This window comes from Nilaparvata lugens, chromosome 3 (genome assembly GCF_014356525.2).
Source record: "Nilaparvata lugens isolate BPH chromosome 3, ASM1435652v1, whole genome shotgun sequence".
In the NCBI taxonomy this organism is placed as follows: Eukaryota; Metazoa; Arthropoda; class Insecta; order Hemiptera; family Delphacidae; genus Nilaparvata; species Nilaparvata lugens.
The window spans coordinates 11,087,462-11,107,784 of NC_052506.1; the positions used below are offsets into that span (position 1 = coordinate 11,087,462).

At 31.1% G+C, this 20,323-nt stretch overlaps 1 protein-coding gene across 1 annotated transcript; it reads left to right on the forward strand.

Moving 5' to 3' along the window:
- Positions 1-85: 85 nt before the first annotated feature.
- LOC111048038 lies at positions 86-18,798 on the forward strand. The gene is made up of 6 exons (XM_022333883.2): positions 86-214; positions 2,916-3,075; positions 5,646-5,942; positions 11,782-11,979; positions 16,312-16,459; positions 18,147-18,798. Exons 3-6 carry the CDS (start codon positions 5,679-5,681, stop codon positions 18,164-18,166), a joined length of 630 nt encoding a protein of 209 aa, XP_022189575.2. The 5' UTR covers positions 86-214; positions 2,916-3,075; positions 5,646-5,678; the 3' UTR covers positions 18,167-18,798.
- Positions 18,799-20,323: the final 1,525 nt, after the last annotated feature.

Here is a 20,323-nt window from a genome sequence, read left to right on the forward strand (position 1 = left end):
AAGCAGTCTGAGTAAGCCCACAAAGATGTGATAACAGCGATTCAGAATGCTCCAACAGCAGTGATGTAACTTCACCCTTTCTGACCCCACGGTGCGGGGGGCCGGGTTGATGCTATGTTATATTTGACGTTTGTCTCGTGCCCAGACTGATCATATTTATCTGAAGATATTAACGACTACGGTAACAATTCGTAGCAGGGGGAGGAATACTAAAGTAAATTATTCAACATCAATACTGTTGTCAAACAAAAAGAGTTATTTCTGAATTCTAGCTATACTTTCCTTATCGTCCTTTTACACAGTCAATAGATATAATTATCATATATTTGGTCAAATCTTTGTTCGTTCATAATATACAAATATTTGCTAGTCTAATAAGTTGAACGTTGATCGTTGATCAAATAAATACAGAATCATAATATTTGACTGTACAATGGTGCCCTTGCTAAGGAAAGGTCAAGGAAAGTTGAACAAAATATTTGTATAATAATACCTATTTCAATCAATTATTGAATAAAATTCAACCAATGACATTTAAAGCAACAATTATTCCAATCAAGTACTTCTAGTTCTTAAACATATCAAATTTTGAATATCTGGTGTGGCGCACTCACACAACTTTCCTTGCAATTATGAAAATTGATCACCTGACGCTAGTGTTCACGCGCATCTCAAGTCTACTATTCAAAGATCTGAGCCAGCTGGTGACAGGACAATAACGCTGGAGACACACGAGGTCTGCTATCCCTTCATAGTGAATGATTTAATAGAATCAACAGTTGCCAACAGTTTGCAATTGAATAATCTCATTTACTCGAATTTCGAGCTTATTTTCAATTTTAGGTGAAAATGTTACTGTAGAAATATTAACTATAGAGATTTCCATGCTCAATCTTTTCCACTTGAAATTTTTTGTTTAAACTGTATCTGAAGCCTGATAATTGGGAATCTAAAATCAAACTTTGCATAGATGGGGCGGAACTCCTGAAATGTTTACATAAATGGGAATTGTGGCAGTTGATAGAGCTTATCAATGACTATTTTAGGTATAAATTTGATCAAAATTGTTGGAGCCGTTTTTGAGAAAATCGCGAAACCCCTGTTTTTGACAATATTTTAGCCGCCATCTTGAATTGCATTTGATCGAAATTGTTCGTGTCGGATCCTTATACTGTAAGGACCCTAAGTTCCAAATTTCAAGTCATTCTGTTAATTGGAGGATGAGGATATTCTATACACATACACTCATACACATACACACACTCATACAGACCTTGAAACGTATAGAAATTTAGAAATTGGGATACCTTAATTTTTTTTCGGAAAGCAATACTTTCCTTACCTATGGTAATAAGGCAAGGAAAGTAAAAATTGTTTGGAAATATTTTTCTCTTGAACACACACTTGAAAAATAAAATTTACTGATATAGCTTTATCACATACTGTTTGGTAGTGGAATACAAGCAAGGTTTGAAGTCCACTCAGTGATATCTTCCAATAATTGAATAATTAATCAATTAAATGATTCGAGTAACGGTTTTAGATGGTAGTGACTATTTCATATAGTGAGGTCCACGTTATAATGGCAGTGGAGAAAGGTAGGAAAAAACGTTGCCGATCCTCTGTCTTGTCAATGCCTTCTGTAGACGGTAGCTGATACTGGTTTTATTCTTTATTTTTTTTTACAATGAAGCACAGATCGGGAGAGAAAAACTAAGAATACCTTGTACTATTATTAATTTATTTCATTGATGTAATATTAACGGTTCATTCTCGTTTAAAATAATCAATTATATTTTATTAAGCAATAAATTTTATATTTATATAATTCCATAACTAAGATGAGATATTTTGTTAATTAATTATTAATTCTACATTGTTTAAAGACGATCTGGCTACAGAGCAAAGCGAGAAAGAGATAGCGCTATCCGCTTTGTTGAATGATAGACAAGGATAGCATAACCATTGCTAATCAAACACTGCCATTATAACGTAACCTCACTATATAGGTACGGTATTGGTAAAAGCAAATCACGGGATGTCATTGTTAAATAATAGTACGTACAGTTTTAGAATGAAAATGAATAATAATTATGAAGATCTGATTTCAGACGAATTATATACATTTTATTCTAATAAGAACATTCTATCGCAAGCAATAATAACTTTCAATTTGTAATTGAGTTCATCTCTGTAGAATAAATCTTCTTATCATTTCCATGCTAAGCAAGTTGCATATCACAGTCGGAAGCTTATTGTCAATTATATAATATACATTTTTTTTCAAGTTAGATAGTGAATAAATGAATGAATGAATGAATTTTATTTGCCAAAAACAAAATACAAAAAAGCTTTAAAAAAATAAATATAAGTATATGATACTGCAATTAAACCAAGAAACATACATTTATTTAATTAGATATAATAACGAAATGATATCCTTTCTATTATAAATAATAGTTATAAAATGAAGATTTAATTTATGTTCATATGCATAAGTAGGTACAGTAGGTGAGGCAAAAACACCGGCAAAAGGAAGATTCCTTGTGCGCCAGTGTGAGTCGTAAATCAGCTTAATCAGGCATGTAATATATCAACTTGAATTTAGCGTATGAAGTGTTCGAAAATGTAATTTGTAATATGAAATTGATTATTGTATAAAAGTCAACGATTGGAAATAATTCAAGTTCAGCCATACCTCTATGACTCTTTTTCTGTGTTTATTATTTCGGAAATTATTATATATTATCAAATAATAATTTATTGTCAAATAAATAATATAAAACTATTTTAGAAAAGAAAGTTTCCAATAGTTAGTAATAATTTGTTGAAACGGTTGTTAGAACACAGTTGCAGATTGATGAAACATGAAGAGCTTATCAGGGTAGATAAAGCTGTTATCAGTTGTTTTTCAGTGGCTGAGACCTATTCAAGCCCGCAGCTTGATGTCAATTTTATCTCGTTTTCATGTCGAGAAAGGTTTCCAGACAGGATTAGGAGGAACGAACCACTTTCCGCTGCCTAGTCTGTTCATTCTAGCTGCAGAACTGCCTCGAGTAGGAGCATTTTAATCCGGTAAGTCCTCCTCTACAAAATTCACTCCTTTTTTCCAAATTCTCTTCTGAAATATTTTCAATTTCCTTATTCTGAAATCATTACTATTTCCAAATTAAGTTCTGGGTATTTTTAATTAATGTCTTTAGGGGTTTAACATACAGATTTTGAAATTGGTTTTTAAAAAAATTGGTATTTTGAAAAATTCGCTGAATACTTGAAACTTTAGTACCGCACTTGAAGTTCGGAACTCCAATCGAAACTACCATCAATTAGCTTATTGTTAAAAAATATAATCTTTAATCTTTAAAATTCCGCATTTATTAAAAAGAAACACACTTTTTGTTGAGCCTATTAGTAGCTTCTTAATAATTTCAAAACTTTTATAGGAAGAAAAATTCAAATTCAAAATTCAAATTCTTGTAACATTGCTCCAGTTTTATTATAATATTCATTCTCTAATTATTCATAGCAACCGAAATTCATTAAGGTACTCAAAAAAGTGAAACATTAATATAATGCAATAAACATGATTTTCAGTCAGGAATGTTCCTGAAAATAGAAAACTAGGCAAGCAGCATGCAACTTTTGGCTTATATTACACATTTTTTGAAATTAAATAATTCTTGCTGAGCTTCTTGTGATTATTATTTTTTTTTAATTCAAGTTTCCTTTTAAATTTATAGTAAGTATAGGTCTACAAATTATTGCATAACTTTGAAAAAGTTATTGTGAAATATATTATATTTATAATAAATAAATATATTAGTGATAATTTATTTTAGCCGCTCGAACAGCCTTAAGGAGAAAAATCTCACATTTATATAACAAAAGCGATATGTAATAGTATAATAATTTATTTTCTAATTCCAGCCTAGCTTAAAATTATAGACTTTTTTGAATTTAGAATTAATTTACTTGAAAATGAAATAATATTAATATAAACTCCAATAAAATTATATTCTAATCTACAAGTTAATTGATGAATAAATAATAACTGAAAACTAACTACAGAAAAAATTCAATTTTCATCCATTTGTAAAAATCTCAAAATATTACGGTATGGAATATCTTGTTTGAAACATTATTCTAGATTACGCTATTTTGTTTCAAAGAGTTTTGTTCTTTTTCTATTATTTATTTCTGATGTTTCTAGGAAAATTAGCTATATCTCTTGATCAATTTTCATCCATTTGTAAAAATCTCAGAATATTACGGTATGGAATATCTTGTTTGAAACATTTTTTCAGATTACGCTAATTTGTTTCAAAGATTTTTGTTCTTTTCCTATTATGTATTTCTGATGTTTCTAGGAAAAGTAGCTAATTAAATGCTCTCTTGATATAGTATTTGATCCTCTGGTCAGTAATTCATAAAATAATATACAGTACTACCTACTGATAAGTAGCTTGAAATCCATTCGAATGAACATTGACAAACTATTATTAAACTATTAAACAAACTACTATTAAATTGACAAACTATTATTTTCAACTTGAAAATGACCTAAGTTATGGTTGAAACTAGTCGTTGTAATATTTCAAATAATAAAGGGTACTAAAAGTTTTCATATTGTTCTTATTAATTTGTAAAAAAGTAGCCCATTCAAGAGAAGTGTTTTTACAAACTATTATGTTTATTCAATTTATATATCTTCATTTTATATGGCAATGAAAAGAATTTTCTACAATAACTTATTTTTCAAAAAAAAAAAAAAATTTTTATTCACCGTTTGCTTCAAGAAGCTAATTTTCTGTAGCTAAAACTGATGTTGAATTTTTCTATTAATTCTATATATATATATATATATGCATTCATAGGCCAAAATTAAAAAAAAAACATAATTTTACACTTAATATTTTAAATACTAATAGAATTTAGAAAGTTCTGGAGCCACTGAAATGCATCTTCTCCAGCATCATGGAATATTAATTCTTATTCTCAGGTTTATATTGGAATCCACTGTAGGCCTATATAATAATTTATTATTGTCATTTTTAAACATCAATAAACTTTTTCAAATCAACTTTTATTACTCTAGTAATTGAAAAAACACAGTTCTATTTTGTGTAGTCAACATTTATTTGACATTAATACAGTCTAGTAGTTACTCTAGTAATTCATGAAATTAACTACAATAAATAGCAGTATAAAAAATATTCGTTATTAATTCGATGCATTACTACTGAATAAATAATAATAATAATTGATGAGTTCTATTTTTGTTATTTTCACTAGATTTACCGAAATGTACCTAGTCGATGATATTTCAATTGAAACTATTCAAACAATAATAAGTACTTGAAAAAATTAAATAATTATTATATGTCTATTAGGTATATCAAGTGAAAATAATGAAAGTTCAAATCGCAGTTCGTATTTGATTAAACAGTTTACATAACTTTACGATTTTTACTCTCAGGTTTTCAATTGCTGTTCATATTATTTGTATATTTGTTCCTATTTACATCTGTCTTATGTAACTTGTATTTTGGAGATTTTTTTAATAATAATAAATTCATTTATTATTCAATAAATATTGTATTCTATTTATCGAAAAATTTACACCGTTTCGTGATTTCTATCCTCAGGTTTTATACGTAAAGATTTGAAAGCAATCGAAAATGAACGGCAACGATCACCAGGTTGATGCAGTGGCCAGGAGGCAGGATGATGACGTCATTCCGACGCTTGCTACCGAAAAAGAGAAAAGGGAATTGGAGAAATTTACTGAAGCTACGGGTCTTCATCCTCCCAAAAAACTTCCCTCACCCCCACCGCTTTGGACTCCGGAAGGTCGTCTGAGATTTCCCTCCAAACTATACGAAGATTTGACAATCATTTCGAGGCCGCTTGATTTGACAACCTGTGTCTACAAGACTGTCAAGGTAAGTTGATTGTCTCACAAGTTTTTATATTATGTAAGTTCATGTTTCTCTATCTATCAAGTAATAATTTTCGATATAATAATTATTATTGATTCAGGTATTTTGAAAGCTCTGAAAGAAAACGGATCTACTAACAAGGCATGCAGTTATATTTAAAAAATCTGGTGTGGCGCACTCACACAACTTTCCTTGCTCATTGATCTATAAGCAATTTAGGGACAATTTAAGCAATTTTGAGGACAATTTAGGGAATAACATTATGCCGATTGGCGGCTAAATAGTTAAAACTACGATTATACTATTGTGATTGTGTTCAGAGTACATTTTCCTTTGTTTGAATTATGAAATTTGAGGATTTTTCAAAAGTTGTCAAAACAGCTGTTCTACAAATAAAATATCGACATGTGTTCTTTTGAATAAACTGCTCTATCTACCCAACGTTAGTAGACAGACTGTATACTAACTTTGCTACCTACCTACATCACGTAGGTATTACATAATCAGAATTACATAATTCTTTTCAGAATTAAATTCTCTACAATTTTAATCGTGAAAAATTATTTGTTCACTGGTCATTAAAGAAAGTTATTGGGCATCAAACGTAGAAGTCTGAGTTTTTCTACTTCGATTTTTTGCATATTTCAACTTTTTTCTCAAAAACTACTCACACTACAGCTTCCAGACTAGTTTTATTCAATTTTCAGATATTTTTCCATATGAATCCAGCATAAGTTTTTTAAAAACTAGTCCCCAAACAATTCAGCATCGGTGTATTTCACCAGAGGAACTGAATTCCGGGCGAAAACTTTCACCCTGTATAGCTCGCTAATGAAGCATTTCTGGATATATGTTTATGAGAACTTTTCTTCTTATTTTTACCTCTACTATCACGTATTAAATTATCTTACCATAATTTTGAATCACTCTGTATATAATATACAGAGTGTTTACGAACTCTCTACCAATGCTCTAGGGCATTGTTCCTGGGTGAAAACATATCTAAATATCATATTTAAATTGTCAGGAAGTTTTCAGTTTCTCACACAGTGGCCATTTTGCCTTTTTCACTTATTTTTTTCTGAATAATGGTGAAACATAAGAAATTGAAACTTTTCACGATCATTTATAACAACTAGAAAAAGCTAGAAAAAATATAATAATTTATGAAAGTCATAGAACAAAATGGCGCCCATTTAAGATTTTGTTTTTTAAATAACTCAGAAACCGTTGGTTTTTACAAAAACTCTACAAGAATAACGTTTTTTAGAAAATTTAATTGCCAATCGATTGGTACCAGATTTTTTAAAATTGGATCAATATTAACTGAGATATGGTAGCTTTTGTTGTTGGTGACCTACCTTTAGAGGGTTATGTAACGTTATTTTATTCTTTGAAATGACCTAAAATCGCTTACTATTAACATTCAATGCAAATAGAGATTGTTGCATCATTGAGGAGATTTTATCAGCATGCCTTGGTTTGCACTGCAACAAACTTTCAGTGGTCACCTATCACTAAAGCTGCCATATCTCAGTTAATATTGGGCCAATCTTACAAAATCTGGTACCAATCGATAGGCAATTGAATTTACTAAAAAAAGTTATTCCTGTAGAGTTTTTGTAAAACCAATGGTTTCTGAGTTATTCAAGAAACACAATTTTAAATGGCCGCCATTTTGTTCTACGAATTTCAATAATTATCATAATTTTTTTCTAGCTTTGTCTAGTTGTTATTAATGATCGTGCAAATTTTCAATTTTGTCTGTTTAACCATTATTCAGAAAAAATTAAGTGAAAAAAAGCAAAATGACCGCTGTGTGAGTTAAGACTTCCGGACAATTTAAATATGATACTGTATTTAGATATGGTTTTCACCACGGTATTTAGATGAAAACGGTAGGGGTCATGAAATGTGTGCGCAGTGGCCAGCCAGCTAGATTACGTCATCACCACCAACCAAGGTTTTTAACACCTATTGGCAATTTTATGAAACTTATTAGTTAAAACCAGATGATTGAATTTTGCTCCTGGTTTTTACCCAGGAACAATGTCCTAGAGTATTGGTAGGGAGATCGTTAACATCCTGTATATGATATTTTTATAGAAATAGAATATGATTTGAATAGTCTATTATTTTGAAGATTATATTTGAATGATAAAGCCTTGTGCATACCACTGCGTTTCGCTTGACGGCAACGTGGTTGAAACTGGATTCCCATATCAGTGAACGTACTGTGAGAATATTATTCCCATAAATTCTAGTTTGACTATCCATACTCGCTCGGACTGAGTGGGAAAAGCACGAATTAAAACTCATGGAAATAGTTATTTGTGCAACTAGTGCGCAAAGTGACAGTTTGCTGCACCGAAAGAAACGTTTACGCCCGAGCCGTAGGCGAGGGCAGAATGGTTTCTTGAGTGCAGCAGAGGAACTTTGCGCACGTATTTCACATTAAGTTTTTCCTACAGTTACCATTGAATATGAAAAGTGGGTAATTATGGGTAAAATTGCCTGAAATCCATCAAATAATGTTTTTCTGTGTAATTTTATTATTGATAAAAACCTTAATCCTAAAATCCTAAAGTCCTCGTTGTCCTTGGTTATAATATATAATGAATAATAATTAGCGCGTTGTGCTTCGTTGCACCTCTGCTCTCCTCTGATTTGCAACATGGCAACACAAAATACTTAGTAGGTTATATGGAGCAACAGTGCAGCAAAATCAAAATGAAGTTGGTAACAGTGACTGCTGTGGCTGCTATAGTGAGCAGAGGTGCAACCAAGCACAACGCGCTAATTATTCATTATATATTATAACCAAGGACAACGAGGACTTTAGGATTTTAGGATTAAGGTTTTTATCAATAATAAAATTACACAGAAAAACATTATTTGATGGATTTCAGGCAATTTTACCCATAATTACCCACTTTTCATATTCAATGGTAACTGTAGGAAAAACTTAATGTGAAATACGTGCGCAAAGTTCCTCTGCTGCACTCAAGAAACCATTCTGCCCTCGCCTACGGCTCGGGCGTAAACGTTTCTTTCGGTGCAGCAAACTGTCACTTTGCGCACTAGTTGCACAATAGTTATTTGTGCAACTAGTGCGCAAAGTGACAGTTTGCTGCATCGAAAGAAACGTTTACGCCCGAGCCGTAGGCGAGGGCGGAATGGTTTCTTGAGTGCAGCAAACGAACTTTGCGCACGTATTTCACATTAAATTTTTCCTACAGTTACCATTGAATATGAAAAGTGGGTAATTATGGGTAAAATTGCCTGAATAATGTAGTAGTGTTTGAATGGCGGGGGGCAGCTGTGTGGTGTGTGCTGTGGTGGCACTGTGCTGTCGTTGTCCTCCATTATAATATCTACTTAATAATTAGCGCGTTGTGCTTCGTTGCACCTCTGCTCACTATAGCAGCCACAGCAGTCACTGTTACCAACTTAATTTTGATTTTGCTGCACTGGTGCTCCATATAACCTACTAACTATTTTGCGTTGTCATGCTGCAAATCTGGAGTACGCAAAGTACTCACTTTGCGCACTAGTGCGGAAAAGTGATTCTTTGCAGCCTGCAATCAGTGCACAAATTGTCACTTTTCAGGGTATCTGTAGGAAAATAACTATTTCAGTGTGCGACTCACTTTCACTGATACTAATATGAGGGAATTCACATCGAAGTCGCCATCTTGAATCGTCAGAGCTTTTTTCCGCGAAAACCAACTTTAGTAATCTGTTAGGATTTCGGAAAGATTCGCTTTATACTTGATTTGACCTGCAGTATAGGCCTAATTGTGTGAGATCTATGAGTTTATTGCATGTGACTACTCTTATTTCCCTATCTTTAAAAGAATCGGATATTAGAAAATGAAATAAATTTTCTAATAGTATGAGAAATACGTAGTATAATTGATTGAAACATGAAATCGTTAATATCATGTATTAACTTGAGACCTCTTCTATTTAATGTTTCCTAACCAGTACCCTTTTCCTATATTATTTTCTTTTAGGGGCACAACCAAAACCTGTTCCATAGAGACTTTTCTCATTCTAACAGCAAAAGAGTTCTAGTTTATTCAATTACAAGATGAATTAGATACCGGTAAACCGGGGTGACTTTGTCCCAATTTTGGGGAGTTGAGATTTTAAACCGCTTGCAACAAATCTCTCGAAATATTTTTTATTGTATACTGCAATGTTGGAAGAGTATTTTTCATTATAAAAAATTCATATATTTCTCCACTTAAACAAAGATATATTTTTTTAAATTAAGAGACAATGTCAACCAGGGTGGGGTGACTTTGTCTCACTTTGAAAAAAGTTCATTTTCAAGATTTAGACAAAGTAAAACAAACTACATATTAACTTTTAAATTGAATAATGACATTGAAAACAAATTTAATGAAATCCACTTCAAAAAATCACAAATTATTTTTTGAAAAATATTTCAGTTTCTGCTGTCTTAGATCTTTTTTAGCGTCGAGGCATGTTGGCTCCAGCTGCAGTATCAGCTAAAAATGAATATTAAGATCATATTGATCTCATGCAAGGTGAATATTTCGTTTTATTAGGTAGAATACCGTACATGATATTTATCATATTTTGGATTGTATTTGCATCATATCCTGCATAATATCACCATTTTTATACTGGGACAAAGTAACCTCAAGTTTAACCTAAAAGTGACCTCGTTGTATTTAACTAGTAACAGAACCCTAACCAGTTTAACTATGGATATTATATATATCAAATCAAATCAAATTAGCTTTATTCCTCAAAAATATACATTACAGGAAATTGAACACACTTTACATAGATACAGGAATACCCCTACAAGACTATTCGTCTGTGTGTAGGGGTGAGTTCTGGGTAGCCTAAAATATATCAGGCTGCTAAGTTAAATAAAGTAATAAATTAAATTGTGAGGAGAAAAAATAAATATTAATATTTGGTTAATAAATAATGAATGAGTTAGATAACTAACTACAAAGAAATTATATTTACTTAAAATATAAATAGAAGTAATTTGAAAAGTTAATGGAAACATTCAAATGGAATGCTAGTAAAAAAATAAATAAATAAAAATAGATAAGGAAAAAAAATTAAAAAAATGATAGAACATGATAGAGCAGGGACAAGCAGAGCCTCAGGTAAGATTTTGGAATTGAAAAAAAATATATATATGAAGGGATATGAATAAGAGAAATGGAAATATCTGGGTGTATTCCAAGCATCGTAGAGGATGATAGATTAATGCCAGTACATTGACCGATGTACATATATACCAATTGAAATATAATAAAAAGGCCAAAATAATATGTACTCACCGATATCATAAGTCGATTAGTAATAAGTTTTCTAATAGGAAGTTTTCCGACAACGAAATCACAAGAAGAAAGCAAGTAGTTTGGTTTTATGCCAATAATTCAACTAATATATCGAGATTCAACAAGATATCGATTGTAGAACCTCGATAATGATCAGGGCTACGGCTATCAATGTTGAACTTCGACTTCGGATAACAGAGATCGGAGATGAACAAGATTTGAATATTTTTCCGCGAGGTGGGACAAAGTTACCCTGGTCGACGGTACCCTATAAAAATCTTCCATTGATCATGAAATATAATTATTATGACTTCCATTACTGAATGATAACATTCAGATAAACAATTTTCTGACTCTAGCTGATTAAAGTCTAGAACTTATTAGCTAAAACCCGAGCTCGGAAACCGTTTTTAATACATGTAATTATAACGCTGGCTATAAATCGAAATCATTTTATTTTTTTTTATTTCTTCATTTGCAAATCATTTTAAACTTTTTGTATTTTACAGAACTCAAACTTTCTCTTTCTCTCACGTTTCTTGTGTGATCAAGCCGAAAGGACAGTAGGTTGTTTGCGGAGCACCGCAGGTGATATGATTACCTATATCTTGAATCCAAATTTAATCAAAGATGTAGATGATTTTTTGTGCTCAGCGCTTGATTGTGTGGAAACCACCGTGCCTTGTATCAAAAAGTCTCCTGCTACGGTGAGTAAAAGCTTAATTTTGAAAAGTTTGTATCAAATTAGTTACGCTCATGTCTATCTGTCTGTAAATTACTAATTTTTCAACGCAATTTTGCACCATTTCCTGACTAGCTAGAGACTTGAAATTTCAGACTTGAACTTGAACCAGTTTACAATGCACTATTTACTCATTTGTCGTATAAATTGATTAATTTATTTATTCGCCCTTTTTGAGAATAAGTAACAGGATATCATTAGAAATGCATAGGAATAAATCTGTAGCGAGTTATCATTTCAATTCACATGGAAGATAACAACATACGAAATCAAATCATCTGAATATATCAGGTCTTTTTTAAAACTTTTAAGAGCTTGGCTAATGTCTTCCCAAGAATTAGTTTTTCTTGATGCAACACTGACATAAGTATGAATATGTTTATAAAGAAGCAGGTACTAATAATATATACAGATTAAACTTTTTTTTTCTCTTTTCAATAATTAGAATCGTGAATAACACATGTGAGAAATATATCGTAGAGTAGTAATGGTTTTTTTAATACATTCATATAAAATAATAATGATAGTCTATATTTTTTGAATATTCAAGATAAATTGTACTGGCTTTATATTTTTGTTCACATTGGTTTGCAGACGTCACGGAGTGCAAGAGATTTTTAATTACGCAGTGGCTACAGTTTTACGGTAGGCCTAACCGTAGCTCCAGTTCGCGTTCCGGTAAAGTTATGAATTCGTTTGCGCATGCGCCAACATACTTCGTTTGTCACAGCACTCATTACCGGAGCTTACCTTGTCTAAATACAGCATTGTAATGCCTATATATATATATATATATAATTGAAATGAATTTGAATTTGAAAAATAAATAAAAAATAAATTCGTATGGCTTTTGTTGGTGGGGAGTTCCCTTTCGGGAATGTTCCACCGCCTGAATATATAATTTAAGCCGTCAATGGGCCTTACGACTGTCATACTTCAGCCGGGACCGACAGTTTAACGTGCCCATCCGATAACACGGGAGTGATCTGGTTAAAAAACTTTTGGTAATGAGAGGGGTTCGAACCCGGGATCTCTATGCTGCTACGCAAGCACTCTATCCACTAGACCACGGATCACTCCAATTTGAAAAATGAATTTGATAATTATATCCATATACGCATTACAATGCTGTATTTAGACAAGGTAAGCTTAGTGTGTATATGCGGATGTATGGTGTAGCAGATCTGAATAGAGCATAATTATATTGTAGCAGCTGAAAATTGAACACCAACTGAAACTGAAAGTATCACCTCTGAAGTTGTTTCGTAATCTATCTTTCGGGCTTTCGGGTACAGAACCCCCCTCTACACCCACCACCACACCACGAAAAAAATCGGGAGTTTAGGTGATAAATAGCTTAGGTCTATAATGATTCTTAGGCTCTTCGCATAGCTTTTCCTTAAACTTACTTTTTTTTGGTTGATGTCACTTGGACTTACTTTTCATTACACCACCATGAGAACATTTGTACTTATGAGTATATACAAGCTCATCCTTTAAAATTTTATTTTCTTTTCACTACTATATTTTTTTAAATCCTGGAAGTATGTAAACTTCATGATTGAAACAATAGGTTACTTAGAAATCATAACCATCCATGTGACCAAAAACCACCAACACTACAATGCACATGTAAATAGTTGTATCCGCGCATGCGCAAATCTTTACCGGAACGCCAACTGGAGCTACGGTTACCGTAACTGTAGCCAATCAATCAATCAATCAATCAATCTCTTTATTCAAAACATACATCAAAATGTACATGAATGTGTCTTTCTTTATTATTTTCAAAATAATAAAATAAATACAAGTAAAAAACAAAATACATCAACAATAGGTAGTCTAAATACATAATGAGTTGGCACTATAAAATTCTTCATAACTGTATAATTCTAATTCCACGATATACTTTTTCAGTTTGTTTTTAAACCTTGTAATATCTTTTTCATGATTAATCTTAGTAGGAAGGTAAGTGATGAATTTGATGCCCATATAGGTCGGGCTTTGTTTGTACTTCTCTTTACTATGTTCTTTGATAATAAAGTTGTTCCTATTTCTTGTATTATAGTCATGCACACTGGTTTGCCTGGGGAATTTGTCTTCATTATTTTTACGTGTAATATTGTTTTATAAATATAAAGTCCATACACAGTCATTATTCTAACTTTTTAAAAATGTCCTGCACGACTCTTGTCTATTTAAATTAAATATTTTTCTTACTGCTTCTTTTTGGAGTTTTAATATCCTATTCAAGTTAAATGCACTAGTCCCACCATAAATCTCAATGCCATATGAAATATGAGAGTGGACAGTGGCATAATACACGGATCTCAAAGTTAATAAATTACAAATGGGTGCCAGCCTTCTTAGTGCAAATATTCCTGTACTTACTTTTTTACATACTCTTGATACCTGCTCTTCCCAATTGAGTTTGTTATCTAGATCTACGCCTAAAAATTTTATGTTATTTAGGTTATTTAGCTTCAGTGTACTTTTTCTTTTGGGATTTCTACAGGTGAAATGTACAAATTTCGTTTTATCATTATTTAATAAAAGGTTCATTTTACTTAAAACGTTTTTTAAAAGCAATATTGTGTCATTACATTTTTCTTCGATTATATCCAAATCTTTGTCGAATATGCTTAAACTAATGTCATCAGCGTACATACAAAATTTAGTACTTTCAATTACTAAAAGTTATTACGTGAAGTAAAGTGAAGTTACGTGAAGTTATACGGCTAGTAAAAAATATAAATCTAAGTACTAGATTTACTAGATTGGAAACTAATTCCATCACTTGATAATGGATGGCATCATAAAGCCGAAACATGTTACGCCTAAATAGATAAAACCACAGCGTTTTAATTACGGTAATGCCGGACTCAAAAATAAATGTATTTTATTTTGTATAATTTTAAATCAAGTTATAACCAATTTGTATTTTTTTAGTAATGATGATTTTTTCATTTTTTCTGTTAGTTGACCACGAATACTGGTTAGAGTTCCTACTTTTTTAAATTGTAATTTGCTATTTTTTTGTGAAAAGGAATCAGTGAATTCTAAATATGATCATAATGATATTTATCGCTAATTTAATTGGGAAGAGACAAAACATCAGTTTCGTGGGATTCTATTCTCTCCCATGATACGTTCGAATTTATCATAAGTCTTGCATGATCATTCCAGATTTGACAAACTATCATGCAAGACTGAATTGGATGGCAGCGTTCACCGTTCATATACTCTCAAATAACAGATGCTCTATTCAGATGAGCATTCCAGAGTGGAACACAGTGTTAGACAAATCACCAGTCAAATGAGTTATACCATAGCCAGCGTAGGCCTAGAATCGAATACATGATTGGTGAAAAAGATCAGCTGGTATTTTTAAAAATCTTTTCCACCAATCATGTATTCGATTCTAGGCCTACGCTGCGACGTTGCAATATCGTAGGCCGGGGCCTTGTATTAGAGGTGGCTATGGTTATACTCGAATGTGATGTAATGTGACAATTATTAATGAAATAAAATTGGCTGTATTTGATTGCTTTGTCAAATTTCTAAAAGCTACTATTTACATCGGTGCAAATGTTCTAATTCTAATGTCTCTTCCTCTTCCTCAGGATCAAGCAGTGCTAGTCTAAGGGCCAAGCCACACAAAGCTGTTTTTTTCAGGCGTTTTAAAAGGAGTCGGCAGGGCAGGAAGCTCTCGGATAGGTTTGGCGTCCGGGAATTAGCTGATAACCAATTGGAGAGCTTCCTACCCTGCCTACTCGTCTGAAAAACGCTTAGTGTGGCTTGGTCCTAAACCTTGAGCTTGAATAGAATGTGAGTGCGGGTTATATGAGATGTTGAAATAGTTATTGGTGTTAATAGTTGAGTGAGTGAGTGACTACACAACCGATTTTCAAAGTGATTATTTTTCAATCCTCTTTCAAGTTTTATTTTGATAATAATAATCACCATAACACACTTGAAGAGTGAAACATATAACTAATTCTTAAATGATAAATTTTTATCTGCCAATCGATTTTAATTTGAAAATACTGCTATGATTGAGTTATGCTATGTTTATTTATTATTATCATCAATAAAAGCAATAGTTATTTCATATTGTTCCGATTTTTTCCATTCATTTCCTATTGATCACTGTTAGGAACTTCTATTTCATGACTAACTAAAGATCATTGTTACTCTTACCTAATATTATCCTGTTATAATATTTATTAAACGAAAGTCGAAATCATTTTATTCCTTCAATAAAGCAATATTAAATTATATAATTTATTGTTTCCAGATGATGGTGTATGTATGCACAGGAAAGTGTGCACTGGATTGCGTGTGTCAAACAATTGAGCTTACTATTGAAATAGCCGGCAAACTGATAAATTTAGTTATTTGTAAGAAGTACAGACAGAAAGTATTAGACGACATCAATTCACAAGGTCAGTTGCACATTGTCGTGTTTATAACCACTTCTCACATTGAAAATTCAAATTTTATGATAAGATCGTGTTTAGATGTTTCTGGAGCTACAAACCTTCAATTAAATACTTTAATTCAGGAATCTTGTTCGAATTAGATTAGATACTGTATTATTATTATTCATTCCAAATACTATTGATTTGAATAGAAAACATGGAATCCCAATTCCCAATCAACTAAGTGAAAAATGAATGGTCTCTTGAAAAATGATTGCAGACTTTCTTACACATCTCATTTCACTATTTAGTGTTCGAAAATAACGTTTCAGTTGATGAGATTATGCTCTCTCATGTTTTTAGATCAATGAATTCTCCCACTTCAATCCTTCTTTCTGTTTATCTCTTTTCTGTATAGGGCTACTTGTAATATAAATATAAAGAAAATAAAAATCTCAGTACCCTTTTTTAAAATATTTTATCGCAACATGTTTCGGTCATTTATGCCATTTTCAAGTGATATGAGTTAAATCATAACACTCAAAATTAACTCATATCACTTGAAAATGGCATAAATGACCGAAACATGTTGTGATAAAATATTTTTAAAAGGGTACTGAGATTTTCATTTTCTTTATATTTACTTCTTTCTGTTCTATGGGACTAGATCTATACACTATCATCACAAGAATATTTTTTGCTACTATGCAATTCAGCTAAAATTCATTAGATGATCAGATCTCTCCTAAATATCAATGCTCAACTCTGAATTGATACGTTTTTTTGACTAATGAGCCGATAGGTGTATTGTAATCATATTGAAATTATTGTAAATTCAAATTATTATTGATAATGAAAAACATTCTCATTTGCTCGAATTTCACATCTAGACCAAGTCATAGGAATATAAACTAGTAGACATTAGTTGAACGATTTGTAATGAATATCACTCCCTCGCATTTGCTAGTTTTTATTGATACAGTACAATATTGTGAAAATTTAATCCAGTCATCATAATCTCGTGAATATCGAATTTATTTTATTGAAGTACAAACCAAAAAAGGATATTTAGAATGGATTAAGAAGGATCTAAGAGAAACTATCGCCAAAAAAGGGAAAATCCAAACTTTATGCGTCCTATTCACTTGAGATGAATCACAATAGGTGTATTTTTAACGATAGCACCTAGCTGAAAATCGTTGATTGCATGACTACAAAACAACGTCGAGTGATGAAAATGTCATACTATTATAGACAAATCTAGTCTCACATTATCACATTTACAGATACTTACTGATGGGCTGTGCTATTTTAAAGAGGAAGAACTTCATGATACTGTAAATTGATTGAATTTTTTGTGAATATATTGTGAAATTATGCGTGAGAATAGTTAGTTGCATTAGCAAAGTGTAAAATTTTGAAAATTTGACTAAAAAATTAAAAAAAATTGTCAAAAAAAATTGACAAAAATGCCATACGCTAAAAAAATAAATGCATTAGCACTTTTATTATTTTTAGTCAATGAAAAAACACATACCGTTACTAGTCCATCATAAGATGCTAACAATTAATACATATTGTGGACATTATTGCGAATAAACTTGAGTAGAATCAATATTTTACAATTTTTTTACAAAAAAAAATATTTATGAGGGTAGAACATTTTTGTTGATGCCTTATGTTTGTTCAATTTTATTTATGTCTGTTTCAGTGATACCTACTAGGACCTGATCGTTGGGTGGTCAGAATAGTCCAAGCAGCTAGAACCTGACTTCAAAATTTCTAAATGTAGAGTGTAGTAATCGTTCAACAAATGAGTTTAAGTGTAATTATATAATTTATCATTTCAATGTGATTTTATCATGAAATTTTTAATGATGATTGAATGTGATTGAATGCGAGTCTTGAAAGTTTTCTTTGTTATTTGTTGAAATCATTGTAAGAGAAAATTTTAAGTGTCATAGCCATGAATCTTGACAATGTTATATTTTATTTTCATATTAATTTCGTATTGCAGTCATTTTTTCAATTGTGATATTTTTGTCACTCGTAATGAACGCCTGTGATTGAGAACTGGACATTGTAGTACAAGCTATGAAAATTACTTCAGTGTTTTTGTAAACTATTTATTGTTATCAATGTAATATTGCTCGTTATTGGGCTTTAGAAAGCACATAATAAGTATTGTAATGAAAATGTTATACCAATGTATCCTTTTATGATGAATATTGAATGTTGTTTTTAAATGTTTCATTCGAAATCTTGAATGTCGATTTATTTGAATGTTTTTAGCGTACGTACTTGATTCAAAAATGTTTGAATAGTGAATGAAATTTTTTATAAATAAATACTTTCCCACATTATACCGTTGTTGAAATCATTGCGAATCCTTCTTGGAATTTTATCAATTTCAAGTTCAGTTACTTATTCAACATTTTGTCCAAAAATTTACTATTAATACTGAAGAATTAGTTACTAGTAATACGAGAGAGTTAAAAACTCCAATATAAATGAGTGTATTGTCTCTAAAAACATTTTATTCTCAATTGAAATTATTGTCTGTAGATAGGTTTCAGTTGTACCTATATTTAATAAAAGAGAATAATATTCTCATTGTTATCTGTATTAGAAAACTCTTAAATCAGAATTGAAATTGATATTTTATTAGAATTGAAATGAAATGTAAATCTAGAATTGATTCATGTGGGCCAAGTATGTCAACTATGCTTAAAAACCTTCATATTATTTCAGAGTTATAGCAATATTATTCAAGCAGAATGCAGCTTGTTAGAAACTACAGTGAGGTCCACGTTATTATGGCAGTAAAGAAAGATAGGAGAAAAACGTTGCCAAGTCTCTCCATTTTGCCACTGACTGTACACAGCTGTTACTCAATTCATCCCATTAAATTTAATCAAATAATAATTATCATTTCCTTGATAAAATAATTAATTTAATGTCAAATTAATCAAGAAAATATATATTTTCATAATTTGATTCAAAAATTTGCTTTCATAACTGAGATCAGATTTTTATTTTTATACAAACTTGAAATGGCGGCTAATCTGAAAAACTGTGATACAATAATCTGAATTTCAAAACAACAGAAAATTAAGTTATTTGGTAGGTATTCTATTACAATTTCTTTTTAAAATTATAGAAAAATAGAAATCCTGTTTAAAAATAAGTATTTCAATGGATTAATTCTGAAATAACTTTTCAATATTATTTATACCGGTATGAGTAGGTCTAATCTATACGGGTAGGCTAACTGAAGCATGGATGAAGTCTAGGATGGTTAGTTATCAACTTTTAAAATGCCATTTCAGGTATTTTAATTTGTGTTTCTCATACGGTAATGTTTAGAAATTATTTCATTGTTTCAAAAATACATTTTAAATCAATTATACGACTTGTGTACTCAAGTATTTTGATAGAATGAAGAAACAAAAATGGCGGCTGAGAATTGTTTGGTCAGTTTTATACAGTCACTGTCAAAAGTGAATATAAAATATTCTGGCAAATAGACAACATTGCAAAGCGAGAGAGAGATAGTGCTTTCTGTTTTGTTGTATGATAGAAAAGGACAGCAACAGTATTGTCAATCCTGCACTGCCATTATAACGTGAACCTCACTATAGTAGTGAATATCTAGCGTCTATTAGAAATTTCAATTTCAATTTTATTGATGTCATGCATTGTACAATAATACAATATTGACACAAGTCAAATACATAGTCACATTGGTAAATTACATTGTAAAAAATATTAAGATATTAAAATGACAAAATTAACTCAATTCGATGACAAGAATCACATCATTCTAAAAATGTCTCAATTCAAAAAGTTCCATTACACTGTAAAAGGATTTTTCAATCAGCCAGTCCT

Bases quoted from the DNA above. Each gene is read 5' to 3' on its own strand.
- LOC111048038 (XM_022333883.2), top strand. From the start codon at position 5,679: ATGAACGGCAACGATCACCAGGTTGATGCAGTGGCCAGGAGGCAGGAT. The intron at 11,980-16,311 runs GTGAGTAAAAGC...TATTGTTTCCAG, and splicing joins TCAAAAAGTCTCCTGCTACG to ATGATGGTGTATGTATGCAC. The intron at 16,460-18,146 runs GTCAGTTGCACA...TGTCTGTTTCAG, and splicing joins AGACGACATCAATTCACAAG to TGATACCTACTAGGACCTGA.